General features: G+C 38.3%; 3 protein-coding genes across 5 annotated transcripts; 1 reads left to right on the top strand and 2 right to left on the bottom strand.

Moving 5' to 3' along the window:
• Positions 1-695: 695 nt before the first annotated feature.
• Positions 696-2,354, bottom strand: LOC117577735 (uncharacterized). Of its 3 annotated transcripts, XM_052008707.1 has the most exons (5): positions 2,302-2,354; positions 1,951-2,227; positions 1,799-1,895; positions 1,539-1,738; positions 696-840 (listed from the first exon to the last, which is right to left on the bottom strand). In XM_052008707.1, exons 2-5 carry the CDS (start codon positions 1,997-1,999, stop codon positions 767-769), a joined length of 420 nt encoding a protein of 139 aa, XP_051864667.1. In that variant the 5' UTR covers positions 2,000-2,227; positions 2,302-2,354; the 3' UTR covers positions 696-766. The 3 variants fall into 3 exon arrangements, with proteins under 3 accessions (XP_051864667.1, XP_034118528.1, XP_034118531.1); XM_034262637.2 differs by having other exon boundaries at positions 700-840; positions 1,799-2,227; positions 2,302-2,351; XM_034262640.2 differs by lacking the exon at positions 696-840 and adding an exon at positions 1,331-1,474 and having other exon boundaries at positions 1,799-2,227; positions 2,302-2,351.
• An 8,300-nt stretch (positions 2,355-10,654) lies between these two features.
• LOC117577733 (casein kinase I) lies at positions 10,655-11,949 on the top strand. Its single transcript, XM_034262636.2, has one exon. It carries the CDS (start codon positions 10,772-10,774, stop codon positions 11,801-11,803), a length of 1,032 nt encoding a protein of 343 aa, XP_034118527.1. The 5' UTR covers positions 10,655-10,771; the 3' UTR covers positions 11,804-11,949.
• Positions 11,950-14,621: 2,672 nt separating this feature from the next.
• On the bottom strand, positions 14,622-18,713 carry LOC117565914 (uncharacterized). The gene is made up of 3 exons (XM_034245286.1): positions 18,361-18,713; positions 16,536-17,085; positions 14,622-15,593 (listed from the first exon to the last, which is right to left on the bottom strand). The coding sequence occupies exons 1-3, from the start codon at positions 18,711-18,713 to the stop codon at positions 14,622-14,624; spliced, it is 1,875 nt and encodes a 624-aa protein (XP_034101177.1).
• Between the last annotated feature and the right edge of the window lie 437 nt (positions 18,714-19,150).

Below are 19,150 nucleotides of genomic sequence, written 5' to 3'. Positions count from 1 at the left end.
GCTTGCATAGCTTCTGTTTTTGATTAGGCAACCGGCAACCGGCAACAGAAGCAGCAAGAATAGCAACAACGCGTTGCCACATTCGTGTTGCAACAACAACAACAGCAACAAACGCGACCACAAAACCTTGCTGTGTGATCTTGCAACAAAAGCTTCATATGCATAACATATTTATGCATTTCGCTCTTTATTAGCTGCTGCTCGATTCGCTTCACATAATTAAATGCTTCTATATCAAATATACGCATTAGATAATCTATTAATCATGAAGTTGACAAACTGAAGCACATATTTAATTGCCCGTTTATTAACAAACTTTATGATGTGTGTTCTTTTCTTTAGACCCGTTCACTACACAAAAATAATAAGTAGACAAAGTTCTCTTAAGCCATTTTACCAAATGAACAAGACTCTTCATAAACATAAAATAAAACAAACAAATACTTAACCGGGATAAAAAGCTAGTCAATATTAAAGTATATGAATGCTTCATATTATTTTAGCATTGATTTTACTTGCTTTTTTTACGTTTCATATATTTTTCAAGTTGCGAAAAGCAAATACAAAATGCCAGTGAAAGAAGATTGATTACTACTATGTGAATTCATATATTTGAATTAATAAATCAACATTTTTTACTGCACTCTGAAAAACTTAAAATTAAATTTTAGTTTTGTATTTTATTATTTTCTTACTTTAATATTATATTTATAATTTCATTGCGCTTGAACAGGTCTCACACAGTCAACACCTGGCTCTAATTTTCTTAGTTGAACTTCCTTTTAATATTTCTTTCCGTCGAATTTGTAGCAATCAAACGTTCGCAAGCGTTGGAGACTTCTGTAAATGAATCAAGAACTATTCATTATAGCAAACTTTATAAAATATATCCTGTAAATTATGAAGAGCATGCAAATAAGGATTTAAGACTTGTTTACTTCCTTTTTAGTGCATTTGTGTATCTAATGCGCGGATTTATTGAACTTATAGTGTATTATGTTCAGGTATACCCTCTAAATTAGCTGCTGAGAAGCAGTAAAATAAACACTTTATTTAGTATGCTGAAGCATATTTAATGACTTACTCTGTAGATATTAAGAGACAACAAGTGGCATGTTAAAAGATTACGTTACTTTTATTTGGCATTATTTAATGTGCTATAAAGTTTATTTTCCCAGACCTCGAAAATCACTTTAAAAGAGTTTTCAATTGACTTTTTTTTAACGCGACTTTGTCTTAAAACAATTGCTATATGAATTTGGTAGTGTTGTAAATACCAAAATATAGTGCATTTAGTATTAAAAAAATACTATAAACTACTTACAGAATGAAGTAAATTTGCAGAATTTTAAAAGCCGTAAACCAAAAGTAAGCGATTAACTTTTTAATAAACATTACACACATCTTTCTCCTTAACTATAAGGTATACCTAAGAATACCAAAGGGTAGGGTATTTTAAAGTCGTTGCCAGCAGCTGAACAAAGTTTAATTGTTCGTATTTTATTTTGGCAAATGTTTCTAGAGCAAATGACACTCACTCGAACTGAAACTGGGCGCCGAATGCAGGAATGAACGAGTTGCGAGTTGTGAGTTTGAGTTTGAGTTTCGAGTTGGACTTGCGACTGCGGCTATTCGTTTGTCATTGTCTATTGTGGCTGCACCTGCTCCTCTCTCCGTCCCTCCCTCGGACAAGAGAGTTGAGTATTTGTTCAGCGTCCGACTGTCGTCTGCTCTGCGGCTGTAAATGAAGTTGTGTTTTAATTAAAATTCCAGACTTTATTTCTGTAATTATATTAACTCGCTGTTCGAATTCGCTGTGCGAAAACGGAAACTCGAGGCTTTGGCTCTGACTCTCGGACTCCGACTCGGACTCGGACGCTTGCCACTCGATCGATCTATGGGTGGGTGCAACGTTTTGTGGCAGCGGCAACAATAAGGAAAAGATAAAACCATTAACGGTGAAGAAGCCGAAGAAATGTGGAAAACGTGGCAAAGGCATGCGGCAACTGTGACGCCCACAGACGTCCACACAGAGTGCCACAGCAGCAACAGCAGCAGCAGCAGCCCCAACTGGGCCATCAGAGGACGATTTCCAACTTCATATCCAGCTGCTTCGTCTTCTCTTTCCCTTTGCCCCTTTCCTTCGCTTTTGCGTCCATCTCGCATCCTGCTGTGTCCTCATTGGCATTGGCATCTTCGTGTGCTGCTTCTGCTGTTGTCCTGCCGCCTGCAAATGGTGTTAAAATTAATTTAATTGAATGTGAAATGAAATTTGTTTTGACACACAACCAACACTCACACACACACACACACCGAGAGAGAGAGAGAGAGACACACATTCGTTCGTACTGAAGTTGTAGATGAGAGAACTCGCCTGGATTGCTGTGAATTCCTTGGCTGCCTTTGAATGCCGTTCTTATTGTTTCCCTATCGCAAGCATCGTCGAAACAATTCACTGCCTCATTGCAAAAGTCCTTTTCCCCTCCCCTGGGCTGCATTTTGAAGTGAAAGATGCCTTCAATGTGCGGCGAGAATGTGTGGGGAATACTTTAGATACTATCTACAGCCTCAATTGTTAATCGTCGTTGGCCTAATGAACATCCATCCCTTTAAAGCGCCTCAATTGAACACCAGCATCATCGCTTCCATGCCGTTCACACATTATCGATAACTATTTGCATATTTAATAGGGCTGCCAACTTGTTTTCTGATGCGATAAAAATGCAAAATGAAAATGGTATTTGTTAATCCAATGCAAATACTGCAGCTCATGGGTAATAAGAAAAGTTAACGTTTTTTACTTCAGCTAAGCTAACTCTTATTTAAATAGCGCTGCCAACTTGCTGAACAAAATTAAAATGAAATACTTTTTTGTATGGACTGAGAATAAAAAAGGAATATAAATATTTGTGCTAATTTGTTGACTTTTATTCACAAACATGAACAGCGCTGCCAACTTGTTTAACAAAATTAGAAGAAGTTAGTCTAATTTTGTACTGTGCTTAAAAATACTATTATAAATATTTGAGCTAATTTGTCAAAATTAATACACATTCTGATTCATCTTCAATCGAATACTCAAGGCGTAAGAAATTTAGTAAAGCTGCCAACTTGTCGCAAATTATTGTTTCTTCAGCTCAGGGATAATACCAAAGGATTTTGTCTTTAACAAAGCTGCCATAATTTTTCACTCCAGCTATGCCAACTCGTATTCACACAATAGAACAGCGCTGCCAACTTGCCTAACAAATTAAAATTAATGAGTCTAGTTTTTGGACTGTACTTAAGAATAATACTCGTATAAGAAATATTTGAGCTAATCTTTGAAAGCTAATTTTAATCGTAATAAATTTTAAATTAAATACTAAAGCTAGAAATTTAGTAGAGCTGCCAACTTGTTGCGATTTATTGTAGTCTGTTCATTAACAATTTGAATATGCTACTTTTAAAAGTTCGTTAGTGCATTGTTAATTGCCAGATAATGTTTTTAAGTCGAGGTATTTATTTGCTCGCGGACTTAACTACCTTTATCTCGCTTCGCTGAGTTCCACGAAATCTTTTTCCATTTGCACTTAATAAATTTCCATTTGGAATCCATCGTGAATCTGTCATTTTGTCTTCTTCAGTCTCAGACAGTTTTCCCTTTTGAACATTTTGTTGCATTCGTATTTTTTTATTTTTGCCAGCTTTATGTTAATTGAAAACCAATTCGCTGGCAAACAAAAAAAAAAAAGAGAGAAACTGAAATGAAATGAAATGAAAAAGGGAATGGAAAATGCGATGTGCGTCCTTTTCAATTGTCTCCCATGCTGTTCGCTGTTGAGAAAGAGCAAGAGTGGCCAGAACAAACAGACTCTGGACATTTGAAATTGATAGATAAATAAATTGTATATACGATACGCATGGGCTTATAGTGCTAGTATATATTCTATATAGGAATATATATATATATATATTTATTTATATATCAATATATTTCTTATTTTTTTTGTTTTTGGTTTTTGTTGTGTTTGTTTTTTGTTATTGACTTTGGCGTTTTCAATTAAATCACGTAATTGATTAACGTTGAAGCGTGCATAAAAATTGAAATTTTTATTTACTTTTTATGATTGCCAAACGGCCATTCGATGTTCTCTCTTTCTTTTTTTACATTCGCTGTCTCGCTCGCACACGGTGCGCGTAGTAGCTTGATAAAGTATTATGCGGTGTTTGATTCGTGTTTGCTCTCTAACAGCATTATCATCGTTTGGTTGACCTTTTAATGACTGCTAATGCGTATTTAAAACTATCGATAGTATGCGTATTTCAGAAGCACTATCGATTGTGCTTGTCATCAATCAATAGGATATGAATTCTCGTTTTAATTAAATCAAGTTCTCAAAATTAATAAAACGTAATAAGGAAAAATAAATGTTCATTAAATTTTTCTAATAGCATTACTTATCATTTAAAACTATCGATAGTATTCGTAACTCACTCGTACTATCAATAGCTTCAATGTATCGCAAATTTAATAGGTTTTGAATTCACGAAATGGCTTGAAATTAATGAAAAAAATAAAGTATAATTAAATTGATTGAATGAGTTTATGTTACTTTTAGTCATTTCTATTTAATGCAGTACACTTAAATATCTACTCTTATTTAATATCTTACAGCTATAATTCAGTGTTATACCTCAACTCTTAGAATAAGCTGCTAATGACTGCATCAACTACAATTATCATCCACATTCTCTTGATGTTATGAAATGTAAGTGTTAACTCTTTCATACAAGTATTTCTATTGCTCAACATAAATGAGCACAAGTCGATAATCTTACAGGGTCTTTGTTAGTCGATACTTGCATCCAATTAGATTTCATATATGTATATATTTTTGCGTTTTGTTTTGTGTTGACCTTTTAAGTGCGATTTGCTGGATTTTTGCTATTCAAACTGACGATAGACATGCAACAATTGCAGTAAGCCAATGTGTTGCCAACAATTTGCAAAAATTACTTTTAAAAATATTGCAGCACACAAGAAGAGGAAAAACAAAAAAAAAACGAAGTAATAATAATGGCAAAAGTGAAGGAAGGAAAACAGGTTGTTGCGAGTTGAAGTTGCACTTTGCAGTTTGCAATTGATGATGATGTTGTTGTTGCTGTTGTTGTTGCTGTTGTTGTTGGTGTTGTTGGCTCTGAGCATTTGCCGTCCATATTGTGCCAGTTGTTTCCCAATTTCCCAATCCCAATATGCCTCCCCCAATCTTTTGTTGTTGTTGTTGGTGTCTCGTTCGTTGGGCGCCGGGTCTGAGATTTGCATAATAAATGAGATACAAAAGCCAAGCGGGGCTACTGTCACATAGCCACTGGTTGTCGTTGTCGTTGTTGGTTGCTGGTTGCTGGTTGTTGGTTGTTGGTTGGTCGTGTGCCATCTATAATGATGATAATAATGATGCCCAGATATGTTCAGACAAACATGGCTAGCAGATAAAGCCAACTCTAGCCTGAGCGCTGTGGCTGTGGCTTACGGGGGCGCTGTGGGCGTGGCACACACACGGCGCAGAGGTCGTGGCTGCAACACTAACACACACACACACACACGCACACACAGGTGCAAAAAGGGCCAAAGGGAGTTGTTGATTTCCACTCAAAATGGGGTGCTATATACATACACACATACATATAGACGCCGCACGTTGGGCGCCTGTCAAATTGCAGGGCGTTGTCGTATGGCAAAACAATATGCAAATTTCGTTGCATACTTTTTGGAGGCAGCGTGAAAATCATTTCAGCTAAGCAGACATACAGTCCGTTAACCGAGTGAGACAGAGACAGAGACAGAGCTAGAGAGAGGGTGTGTGAAAGAGATAGCTGCAGTCAGTCAGTCAGCCCAATCAAACAAATAAACAACAACAACAATAGCAACAACAATGCTGACGACGATGACGACGACGACGCCAACAACAGACACGGCACAATACAGACAGATGGATAGCTGGACAGAGAGGCAGAGCTGGCAGAGTTGTTCGACTGACTAACGGTAGCAGCTACTAACGGCACGTGGGGCAAGTGGCAAGAGGCAAGTGGCAAACGGCAAGCGGCAACATAATGCCTTTCCGGTATCCAATAAACCGACTGCACTTGGACAGCCCGGATTTCCGCTTGAATCATTGATGAGCTATTAAAGTCATTTCTATTTTGCTGTTTGTTGTGCGGCAGAGTTGCCACCCTACTCCATCTCTTTGCCTCGCTCCTTTTCATCCAGGCTGATCTCTTACTCCATTGCAATTGCACTTTCGTCTCTTCTTTGTTGCTGTTGTAGTTATTGTTGTTGTTGTTGTTGTTGTTTTTGTTGTCATCAACAACTTTTGTCACGTTCATATTCGGTAGTTATCACAACGCGTTGGGGAATTCGTTGCAAATTAAGCATGCAACTCGTTTTGAGGCAGACACACACACACACACACTCAGTTCACCTTTTCACTCACATCTGTTTTACACACACACACACACATTCAACCTTACGTATGTCGCGTTTATCGATAACAATCATTGGCATTTCATTTACTTTACATTGCATTGCTTTATTTAGCTCTTGATTAATCAGCTTAATCAAACGCTGTCAAAGACTCAATCAATCATCCACAGATTGGGCTCTTCGTAATGATACTTTTTGTGGATATTGTAAACATATTGAAACGTTTTTTTACTAAATTGTTTAATATTTGCATTATGTCATATTTTTTACAATACTTTAATTAAAATTTGCATGTGTAATGCTCCTTAAATGTTCGTTATTCATCCAAGAGATCTGATGTTGACGGATCTGAGTTGCTTTGGTTGAAAATCTTGTGTATTTCGTAATGTATGGTATATTGATATACCAAAAATAGTCTTCAGTATATGATTTAACATTTCCTCATTTCTTTAAGCATATTTCATTTAGAAAACCATACTTCTGTTATATACCAAAAAAATAGTAGATTTCTCGCAATTGAATGCTTATTTTATTTTATTAAACCATATTTCTGTTATCTACCAAAAAAAATCCTCAGTATATTTAATTATAATTATTTCGGTATATTAATTGGGTATATTTTTTAGTTTCCTTGTTTTTTGCTATTTTAGTTTATTAAACTATATTTCTATTATATACAAAGAATAGTGTTCATTATAATGACTTTTTTTTACTTAATTTATGCCTACTTTATTTTATAAAGGCATATTTTTGTTAAATACCAAATATAGCCTTCACTATATTTAATTATTTTTTGATATATAAATCAGGTATATATTTCTCAGATTTCTTACTTCTTTAATGCATACTTTAGTTAAGAAAGCCATTTTTATGCTATCAATATGGCAAGTTACTAAAATGACAAAACTTAGCAGGAAATATTTATGAACTTGACGAAATCATAAATTAAATATGGAATTAAATTCTAAGCCCGATAAGCTTTGGTATTATTGGCTAAACAATCGATAACTCGATAATCGTCTGTTAATTATGCTTATGCTTCTTTCGCAAGCGTTTCACGCAATCAATCGTTATCGAGAAATGCGCTGCCTCGATAAATGATTAATGAATGCCAAAAGCATACTCACTCCTGCCTGCTTGCTTACTTGCTCTGTGCTGAGAACGGATGTGTTCCGTGTTCTTGTTCTTGTTGTTGTTGTTGTGTCTGTGTGTAATTTGATGAGACAATTAGCGAAACGAAAATTTGATTTAAGCCGCTTTTAAGAGGCGCACACGTGTCGACCAGCAAAATGGCCATTGTTTTGGCCCCGTTGTCCTTTCGCGGCATCCTTAATGAATCTCGACGTTGGACTTGAGAAGAGCGTGGCACAGCGAAAAGGGGTGCAGTCAACAAGAGGACAAGCGGATGAGAGAGAGGAGGGGATTGGGAACGCAGGACTGATTGCTAAAAAGCTTAAGAGAGCCAACAATTGAACGCGATGAGTGGAACATGGCAATTGGATGCAGGACACAGCAGCAGCAGCAGGACACACAGGACGTTGACGGAAATGAAAAGATAATTTACCCGCATGTTCACATGGCACGCCTCCTCCTTTTCGGAGGAGCAACTATTCGAACTTAGCGCGCTGCAATCGCAGCCTGTGCGGCGCTAATGCTAATGCTGGTTATCTGTCCATCCATCAGTCTCCGTCCGTGCCTCACCTCCACTCGCCTCGCCTCACATCGCATCGCATCGCCTCGTTATGATGTAAATGCCGTCGTCTGCCATTGATGATAATGGCCACCACAAGAGCTCTGGTTGCAGTTCTGACACTGATGCTGATGCTGACTCTGACTCTGTCTCTGACTCCGATTCCGATTCCAGCCAGGGGCTTTGGCTGCGGATTCCGGTTACGACAACGGCGACGACAACGATGCGGTGGCTTCTGTTTGACGCAAATATGTCGCCTCCAGTCTTGTCAAGGCGCAGAGGGGAGGACAAGCAGGCGGGCAGACGGACGGACGGAAAGACAAACAGAGAGGCACAGAGATGGGAACAAAGCTACACCGAACGAAAAAAATCATGAATAATTACCCTGAATTCAATCCGGAACGGTGTCAATATCTGATGAAGATACTTGACTTTTTCAATCGCGAAAAAGTTTAAAATGAGGATTTCAATTTGGTAATTTTTACTATATCTGATCCGTTTATTAACTCAGATTTCAGTTGCACTTCTTTGTTTGATGCTACTCTTAAAATATTTATCTCATTATCTCGTATTTGTTTAATAATACTATCAAGGATCGTTTTTTCCCTCTGTACAAACGGATAGGATGGATGAGGAGACAATTGGTTGAGGGACAAAAAAGAAGCTGGTCTTGAAACCGGATTAATTTAGCAACTTAAGTCCAAATGCATAATTCAGGAAATCCAGGTTAGGCTTAAAATATTTCAAGGATATTTTTTAGCTCTGTACCAACGGACAGACGGAGAGACAATTGCCAGAAGAAGAGACAGTGAAGCTTGTGGACAGACGGTCAGACAGATTGTCGAACGGACGGACGGACAGGCAGACAGACAGTCGAATAGGCAGATTGACGAACCTAAGAAGAGACAGGCGGACAGATCGCCAAACATTTGGTTTGTCTACTACACAAATGCATTACGCACATACAAACACTCACCCCACCCACACACACACACACACACACACTTGTCTCGACGTCGTCTCGCACACAAATTTATTGTTCTTAAACATCTGAGCTTGAATGAATGACTGCTGGCTGGCTACTGAAACTGGCTATGGACTCAGTCAGTTTTGCTATCAGAGAACTCAACGGCAACGGCAACGGACCAAGGCATCAGGATGGGAAGGGAAGTGTTCAGGCACAGATAGAGACTCCGTTTGGTTCCCTGGGCCATTGCTGGCGGCTCTGGGTTATATTTGAATGCCAAGTTGCCAGTTGTCACAAAGTGAGTGAAATATAGCCAAAATGTCAAATGTCAGCGAAAGACATTATTACTGGCTAGTTGATCCGTCGAGCAACGAGCAACGAGCAACAAAACCCCACAACATCCTCGAGTTGAGTCTCCATCTCCTTCTGCTTCTACTTCTCCATCTCGAACTCCGTCTCCGCCTCCATTCTCGCATTCCGTCTACGGATTGTCGCCGTCTGCGTGTCGTGAACGGCACAGATAATCGATACGCACACGCACACACACTCGATGTCTGTGTGTGTGGGAGTTTGTCCGTCAAGTCTGACAACATGTCAGGCCATCAGCCGCAATCATCATCGAACTTGTCTCGTTTGCAGCTTTAAAAAAAAAAAAAAAACGAGAGAGACAGAACAACAAAAACTTTACAACACATTCCTCGTCTCAATTTTCACACAGCTAAACGTTGATGTGTAATGTGGACTCAAGTTGCCTTTAATCAAATCAAACTAATCGATTATTAGATTGCTCGCAATACATTTGATGAGTCAGCTTTAACTTTCAACTTTGGGCATACACAAAGCAAAAGTTTTAGCTTCTCTTACTTTAATGAAAGTTAATGCTGTTGCTGCTTGGAATTGAAAATCCTCTGATTAAACTTGATGAGCATAGAATTTATTGATGATAACAACTAACATTCTATAAATAAAGAGAGCGATTTGAAAATGTGTTATAGAAAGCTTATGTAAAGCTTGATTTAAAGTACTTTTGAAGTACTCTTGGCATAATTTTTAAGTAGATTTGGTAGTTAAAATATTCAACTTATGACAAGCTTTTGCCTTTTTCTATGTTTTATAAGTATAATAAAGTTGTATCTTGAATTGAGTAGCTAACATCTGAAATGAAATGTTCTTCATAAGCTTTGAGCTTAAAGCTGTTGCTTTTCATCTCGGCTTCAAAATGTGTTATGGAAAGCTGGTTTGTAGCTTGATGAAACTCAAGGTACTTTTGACGAGCTTAAGTTGTTTTTATTTTCGGATGGTACCCCACATAAATTAAAATATTCTTTCGTATTTTCCTGTTTTCAATTTGCATTGCATCCGAAATGAAATGTGCTTTACTAGCTTTGAGGTTAAAGCTGCTACTTTTCAGCTTCAAGTCTTACATATCGGTTAACACTGTGATAAGCAGCTTCTAATATTTTAATGAGCTTTTAATGTTCTTTAAATTAGAATTGTGATAAACAGCTGCTTCAATTGTCACGGGAGTTTATTGCCAGTTTTTGAAAACAATTTGAGTAGTAATCAGAGTTTTGTATTTGAAGTTTTTCTACACTTTCGCAGGTTCACGTAAATTGCAAACAGATTTAACTTGAATTTCCAGTTGCTCGCCATGGAGAAGATCAGAGCCAGCGAAGTACGCGAATTCTTTGTGGGCGACTACAAGGTGCTGGGGCAATTCGACAGCGGAAGCTTTGGCGACATCTTTCTCGGCGTGTCGCTCAACACCGGCGAACAAGTGGCCATCAAGGTGGAGAAAGCCGGTGCACCGCATCCTCAGCTGGCGTATGAGCATCGAGTGTATCGGGCCATTCGACCGGCTCGCGGTTTGCCGCAAATTTATTTCTTCAGCGAAGAGGATGATTATTGTGCCCTGGTCATGGAGTTGTTGGGTCCCTCGCTCAACTATCTCTTTGAGTTTTGCAGTCGTCGGTTCACCATGAAGACGGTTCTGATGCTGGCCAATGAGATGCTGTTGCGTCTGGAGCAAGTGCATAATCGTGGCTTTGTGCATCGCGATATCAAGCCGGATAATTTTCTAATTGGTCGCGATATCAGCAGCAAGCGAGTGCATCTCATTGATTTCGGTTTGTCGAAGAAGTATTGGGATCCCAATACCCAAGTCCACATTCCATATCGTGAGAACTGCAGTTTAACGGGCACCGCTCGCTTCACCTCGATCTCATCGCACGAAGGTGTCGAGCAATCCCGTCGCGATGATCTCATCTCGGTGGGCTATGTGCTCGTCTATTTTCTGCGCGGTAATTTGCCGTGGCAGGGCATTAAGGCCTCAACCAAACAGCAGAAATACGAACGCATCCATGAACTCAAACGTTCGATTAGCAATGAGAAATTGTGCAAAGGTTTTCCCAGCGAATTTCTCATGTATCTCAACTATTGCCATCAGCTGACTTTCAATGCCGATCCCGATTATAATATGCTGCGCAAAATGTTTCGTCATTTGCTCTTAAAGTTGTGCGCGACTCCTGCACAGATCTTTGACTGGGAAGTGCTGACGATCAAATATCATCGCAATCAACCCAATCCGGGCATTGGTCTCAGAGTTCCTCCTCTCAAATGCAAAGCGGATGGCGGCTCCAGCGGTTTTCCTATTATACGCAATGAGAAGTGCAATCGTTGGTGAAATTCGTTGTGCAATCTGTTTAGTTTAGTTTCGCTACAAGCGTGCATAAATTTATACATTTAATAACCCATTAATTGGTAGACGCTATTGTGATTAACTGTATCGAAAGTGTAGTAAATTTGTGGATCAAAAAAGCATTTTAAAAATTTTATGACTTTTATTTGACCGAAAATAATGAGCTGAGTTCTTAATGCAAAACTCAAGTCGTTGCAATAACAAATAAGGAAAACAAGTAAAGCTACTTTGGAGTGTACTCAACATTGAGATACCCACTTGCAAATAAATAAATAAAATCCAAACAGTGGTATTATCGTTTAAATATACCAAATAATAATGTCGAAGAAATACTTGAGCATACCAAATTAATGTATCATTAAATTTATAAATATATTTATTTGGTATATTTACTCTAGAAAATAAACTATATCATATTTATTTTTAATTCTCGGTATTATTGTTAAAATATACCAATTTAAAACAATACTACATTTGGTATACTAATATACTAAAAATTCCTTAAAATACAATATATTATATATTTATTTTGTATTAATTAGTTATTTACTAATTATTAAGAGTACTGAAAAAATACTTAAGCATATACATTCAATCTACCATAAAATATTTAAAAATACCAAATGCTATATTTGCTTTGTTACAACTCTCGCAATATACTATAATATATTTATTTTTTTAATTAATCATTTTTGTTTAACTTTTTACCAATCGCAATTAATGTGCCAAATAGCAAAACAGTTTTTGAACACTATCGCGATTAATTTGTCTTTGCTGCTGTAAATGAGACAGCTAAAATGGTATCTGAAGGCATTAGTTGAGTGATGCAAGACAAGTCGACTCGATTGCATGTACTTGTTTTTGTAATTTTATTTGTGCCGCATGCGAGTTAAGAGCTATTTTAAAAACATGCTATGCGAGAAGCTATCACCTTAATTCCTTGCAGCTGTGAAAGACGAAGCAATGGCATTGAATGGGAATGAGGAAAATGGAAATGGAAATGGACGAACTGCGAGATAGTCGTAGAAATCACAATCACATTTTGCCATAGTTCTCTACACACTCGACAAACAAATGAGAAGTGCTCTGGAGTGTGGCAAGAACAGGAGACGGGGGAGAATACAGTCCAAGGGAGGTTTGATTGTGTGGTGTTGGATTGTTCGAATGGACAGATGAAGAGACGGACGGACGGACGGACAGACGGACGGACAGGCAGCATCAACAGCCACGCTCCAGCGGCGACAGCTAATAAAAATTGTCCAGTTTTTCCAATTTGAGAGATGCCAACGCCAACGCCTTTGCCGCATGCATTTGCCACATCTGCCCCCCGCCGCCACCCACATTTGCCACTTATGTTACAGCCAGGGAGTGGTGAGAGGGTGAGAGGAGAGAGGGAAGAAGAGCAGAGCAGAGAGCAAGCGGCAAATAGAGCAATTTAAATTGGAACGTGATTATGCAAACGTTTGCGCAGCTTAACTCAAGTGGCGCTCCGTGCCGCTTGGCCAGTTGCCGCTTGCCCCAAGCACACACACACACTCGCATACACACACACTAGCATACACTACACTCATGTGGAGGAGGCAGGCGGACGGGGGGGCGTGGCTGCTGGCCATGCATTACAAGACTTAAATCAATTTTTAAGGCTAACAAATCCGTTGAAAGTACCCAGCATGTGCAGCATGTGGCAAGGATACAGCTAACAACCAACAGCTTATCAACTAACAAGCAAGCAAAGACACCGAAAATTGCATACTCTTGCGTAGAAAAACGTTTTACCCGTAAAAGTTCTATGATTGATTATTAAAAAAGAATTTATATTAGAGGCATAGAATATGATAATGATGACAGGCGAAGGAATAGAAGATTTCTTAAAAAAAACAAATTTTTTAATAATAATTACAGTAGGAATAAAATATACTATATATACTAATTCTATAATATACTGTATATAATATGGTATATTATATTAAAATAAAGTAATTGTAAGTTATTTAAGAAATACTTTTGCTTTGATTGACAATCTGGTGTATTACATTACTCTTTGGTATATTTTGAATGTAATACTATATAAATATACCAATTATAGCATTTGTTGTATTTTAGTATTTTTTCGGTATATTGTTTGGTTTATTTTAAGAATAATACCGCACTGTAGCGAGTATCTCACAGTCGAGCACACTTGAATGTGACTTTCTTACTTGTTTCCATTTTATTTGTATAAAATATGATGCCTAATAATATCTGAAAAAAATATAAAAACTTCAAAAAGTTTTATTTTTATAATATCTTAACTAGAAATATTTAAATTGAAAAGTATGTAGTAGGAATATATATTTTTTAATGTTAAGCATTATGTACAGTTAGACACTAATGCACTTTAACGACTTTTTATTGTGATTGCTTGAAAGCAGTCAGACTTGTGAGTATAAAGAATGGACGGACCTATAAATGAAAACAAAACTTCTGTACTATTTTGCAAAAAAAAACTATACTTTATTCATAAATTTGTTACATAATGCTATGGCTAGAAACTGCAAATATTTGCCACCATATTACATAATTTTATAGCTTGAATATATTATTATAAACCATATTGTGTGTGTTTTATAAGTTGAATGTATTATTTTAATCTTATGCTTATCTTATCAATGCAAGCTACTTAAAATAGGACAGAGTTATAGCAACTATCAATAAGATAGCTTTAAAACTGGCAAACTTTTGAGAAAACGAGGACCACTGAACATATTTCCAAAGAGATTAAATCAGCTTTCTTCCATTTCCCTGACCTCCCACTTCATGCTCTTCACTGCAGCCTGTCGAAGAGTCGTCGCAAGCAGCGGCAACGCAATGCCAAACGCTCGAGCAGAAAGAGGCCGCTGGCCACGCCCATGATCACGATAAAACAACGATAAACGCCACGCAGCATTTTGTTGGTGATGCGCGGCACCAGCCGAATATTGTAATCGAGATCGGCATACGAAACCTGCAGATAGCGACGCTCAATGTGCGCCATGACTCCCGAGCTGAGCAGCTGGTTAATCTTGCGATCGAAGGTGAACTTGAAGAAGGTATTTTGTCGAAAGTAGATGACCAGCTGATACAGATAGATGGGCTCTCGGACGTAGGTCAAGTGACTGCTGTTCCGATGTTGCATATTCCAATGGGCCAGATTGTTCAGCAGCGAAATGGTGGCAACTCTGGCGCCCAGCGGGGCATGCTGCACCAACATATAACGTTGCGAGAAGTTGCCATTACTCACACGCGTCAATTCGTGCAGATAGAAGTCATGATACCCGGTGCTAATCAACGTGTAGTTCGCCTGCAGCAATCCGGCCAGACCGATGGGCAGCGGCTTGTAGGGATGAGTGCGCAGCACATCGAACAGCTTCGCCTGGTAGGCGCAACGCAGCACCAGCGTGAGCAGCAACCAATTTGCAACCATGTGTCGCAAGAAGCCGCCACGTGGCAAGCGATGCACCGGCACCGCATTGCCAATCGTTGAGGCCAACAGATTCTCCAGCGGATGCTTGAGTCCGACTCGCCGGCCCAGGCATCGAGCGCACATGAGGGCGACCAGAAAGCTGACAAGCAGACACAGCCACACTTTGTGGCCGAAGGGACGCATCAGCTGGCCGAAGGGACCGAAGTAGCGCTCCTTGCGCACCACAAAGATGAAGTAGCTCTGGTGATAGACCACCGAGGTGGTGAACTGCATGCGACGATTGTCCGAGCCGCTGAAGCCGCCGATTGCAATGTCCGCTTTGCCAGCAGCGAGCTGTGAATTGAAGAAAACAAAGTTAAGTTTCACAATGAAATACTATCGATAACATTTGAGGTGGAATGTACAAAAGTTGTAGTGATAATACTAAAAGTCTAATTAAAGATATTTAGAATGTCTTCGGTGTTACTTTACTATCGACAAGAATTAAGTATTAATACATTCGATAGTAATTTACTATTGATAACAATTTAGTATTAACGTGAAGTATCGACAGGCATCCTCATCACCAGCAGCGAGTGGCAAATTGTAGGAAAACCATTAAAAGTTTTAATTTAAAACTAATCAAAGTATACCATCGATAACAACGATTTGCTAATTAATAATGTCTAACTACAGCAATACTATCGATAACAGAAATGGTGGTGATAGCCTTGTTCATGATATTTATAATGCCTTTGGTATTACTTTACTATCGATAACAATTAAATATTACCGTTAAGTATTGACAAGATTGAAAGTTACCAATATATACTATCGATAACAGCGATTTGGTAATTATTATGATATCTTTCGCTACAGATTTACCGTTGATTACATTTAAGGCCTAGCTTAAAGCATCTACATGCAATTGTGCTACGGTCAGCTTCCGACTGATAAAAACACTATAGAATTGATCAAGAAATTCTTTAAATATTTTGGCAATGCTTTACTATCGATTACATCTATCGACTAACTTTAATTACTTCTATTTATTTTTTTGGGCTACATGTAATTGTTCAACAAATTTTAAAGCTGCAGACCGATTGAAATGCATTAGAGTTTATCTAGAAATACTATCAAAAATGTGGTAATGCCTTACTATCGATAACATCTATAGACTAACTTAAGGCTTGGCTACATTTTCATCGGTATATTTGCTAATGATTTCACTTGTATATGAATAGGGATTGAAAAACTCTACCTTCAAGTTCTCAATAAGAAACTATCGATATTTACCTGAGCAAAGCAGCCGTTGATGGTGTCTTCACTAAAGATTTCGCTTTTATCGCTCGGTATCATGAGACGCACACGAAATCGCAGCGCAGTCGCCAGCAGTCGCAACAGTTCGCCATCGATGCCGCGCAGTGCATCCAGCTCGATAAATTTGCCATCCACAGGCAATGGGGCACCATCGGCCGGCTGATACATGAAATGCGGCGGCAGCTGATGTGCCGTCACATTCAGGGCACAATTGCTGAGATTGGTGAAGCGCAGCGGAAAAAGCTCATCGCGCAACAGACTTCCGCTGGCAAGAAATCGATTACTCTGATAGGCATTAATGCTCGGCGAGCAGTGTTCGTTGAAGAGCTTGTACGCATAGAGGGCTATTTCGCCATTGTAGCGCATCGTCAACACAACCACATTGATAACGCGACTTCGCAGTGCCATCGAGCAAATGTGACGCACCGAGTCATGCAGCTTCGACTCGGATTGCCGTGAGACGAGCACGACAAGAAAATAAAACTCGTGCTCGTGCAGAATGTATGTTGCGCTCACATTGAAATTGCTGACGAAGAGTAAGAGAAAAATCACATTGGAGTAACGAAACTTACGATTTATTCACTAAAATGCTAATAGTCGCATCTAACCACATTTAATTGCACATAATTGCAAAAGACTATGCGAATGTGAGCATGTCATAATCTTCATTAGGCTTTATAAATTTAGGTTTACCATTCGTAAAACATTTTTAATATGAAATATATAGTTTTTTTGCTTTTTACATCTTTTCACATAACTGCATTGCACATAAATGCATATTTTCAGTTATGTTGCACTCACATTGAAATTGCTGACGAAGAGTAAGAGAAAAATCACATTGGAGTAATGAAAGTTACGATTTATTCACTAAAATGCTGATAGTCGCACCTAATCACATTTAATTGCACATAATTGCATTAAATTTTATGTAAATACAATCATGTCATAAGTTTCGTTTTTGTAAAATTCAGTTTTCTAAAGCTAAATCTACCATTTGTAATTAGTTGAATATAATCGCTTTGCTCTTTACATCTTTTCACTTAACTGCATTGCACATAAATGCATATTTTCAATTGTTGGAAGAAAATAAAACTCGCAGAATGTACGTTGCACTCATTGGAGTTACGAAATATATGATTTATTCACTGAAATATGAATAGTTTTACATATTTACATTCAATTGCGCATAATTGCATAAGACTGTATGTAAATGTGAACATTTAATAAGCTGCATTCTTGTAGAGTTCAGTTTTATAAAGCTAATTCTACCACTTGTAAACTGTTTGTAATTTGCAAAAAATAGTTTCTTTGCTTTTTACATCCTTTCACTTAAATGCATTGCCCATAAGTGCATATTTCCAATTATAGCATTATTTTTAAACGGACGTTTTTTGCTTGGCAATTATTAAGTAATTGATTATGACCTCTCACAAAAATTATGATTCGTTTCATATTCGTTTAAAAAGAAGTTGCACTTAAACGCACTATTTCAGATAATTGCAGTTTTTGTAGTGTAAAATATTAGTGTTATACGCATTGTAATGTGGTTGAGTTTGTTCTTGATTTTGAGATTGAATGAACAGCTTTTATTATTTGAAAGATGAGTGTGAAATTATACTCATCAGAGTTTGTTCATGATTTCATTATTTTAAAAGATGATTCTGGATTTATATACAATTATAATGTGCACGAGTTTGTTCATGATTTAATATTGAATGAACAGCAAGATTGTTGCTACAGTTCAGTATTTAAACAGGAAATCAGGCATATGCTCATATGAAAACTCATGTTGAATACTCACTCAAAGGCCTCCGCCTGATGCACCACGAAGAGCGTATAATCCTTGGCGGCGTCGTGTGGCGCACCACGCGAGAGGTAGATGGAGAGGTGCGGCGCCAAGTGTTGCAGCATCTGGTCGAGCATTTGGTTCTGTTGCAGCTGCTGGACGGCATTGCAATCACGGCAATCGAAGCGAATGGCGAGCGTGTTGATGCGTGCCGCAATGTATCGACTTGTCACATAAACTGTGGCATTCGCCAGACGCTCCACATCCCGATCGAGGTTGGGCAAGTTGAAGCTCAAAGTCGCTGCCATTGCCACAGCCAGTGGCACACTGAGCCAGCCATATGCCAGCAGCTGGCGAGTCAGGAGCATGACAACACGTTGCACGTTGACCACGTCTGCCACTGCCACTGCCACTGCCACTTCCACACACAGCCACAGCTTGAATGGCAAGCTTGAATGGCAAAATGGATTCGGGACACATGCCGCAGCAGGTCCAAGTCTCCGGCACAGTCTGACAAGGCGCTAATGTAATTGCCATCGATGACCGGACAATGATTAGCGTTGGCATCGACTTTTTAATGGAATTGAATCGATAATTGCGACTAGTTAAAAGATTATGAAATTCACAATTTTCATACTTTGTCTTCCACCAAGATTTCACTCGATTTCACTGCGACAAAAATGATAAACAAAAAAATTGGAAATTGTATTAAGGTAATGTTATATTTTGGATAGTATTTTTAATTGAATACTCTACATTCTCATTTGCCTTTTATTTTTGTGATTACTTTAAAGATGCGTTGACA

Source organism: Drosophila albomicans, chromosome X, assembly GCF_009650485.2.
Source record: "Drosophila albomicans strain 15112-1751.03 chromosome X, ASM965048v2, whole genome shotgun sequence".
Lineage (NCBI taxonomy): Eukaryota > Metazoa > Arthropoda > Insecta > Diptera > Drosophilidae > Drosophila > Drosophila albomicans.
The sequence above is the reverse complement of the archived record's forward strand: the minus strand, read 5'-3'. Positions and strand labels throughout refer to the sequence as shown.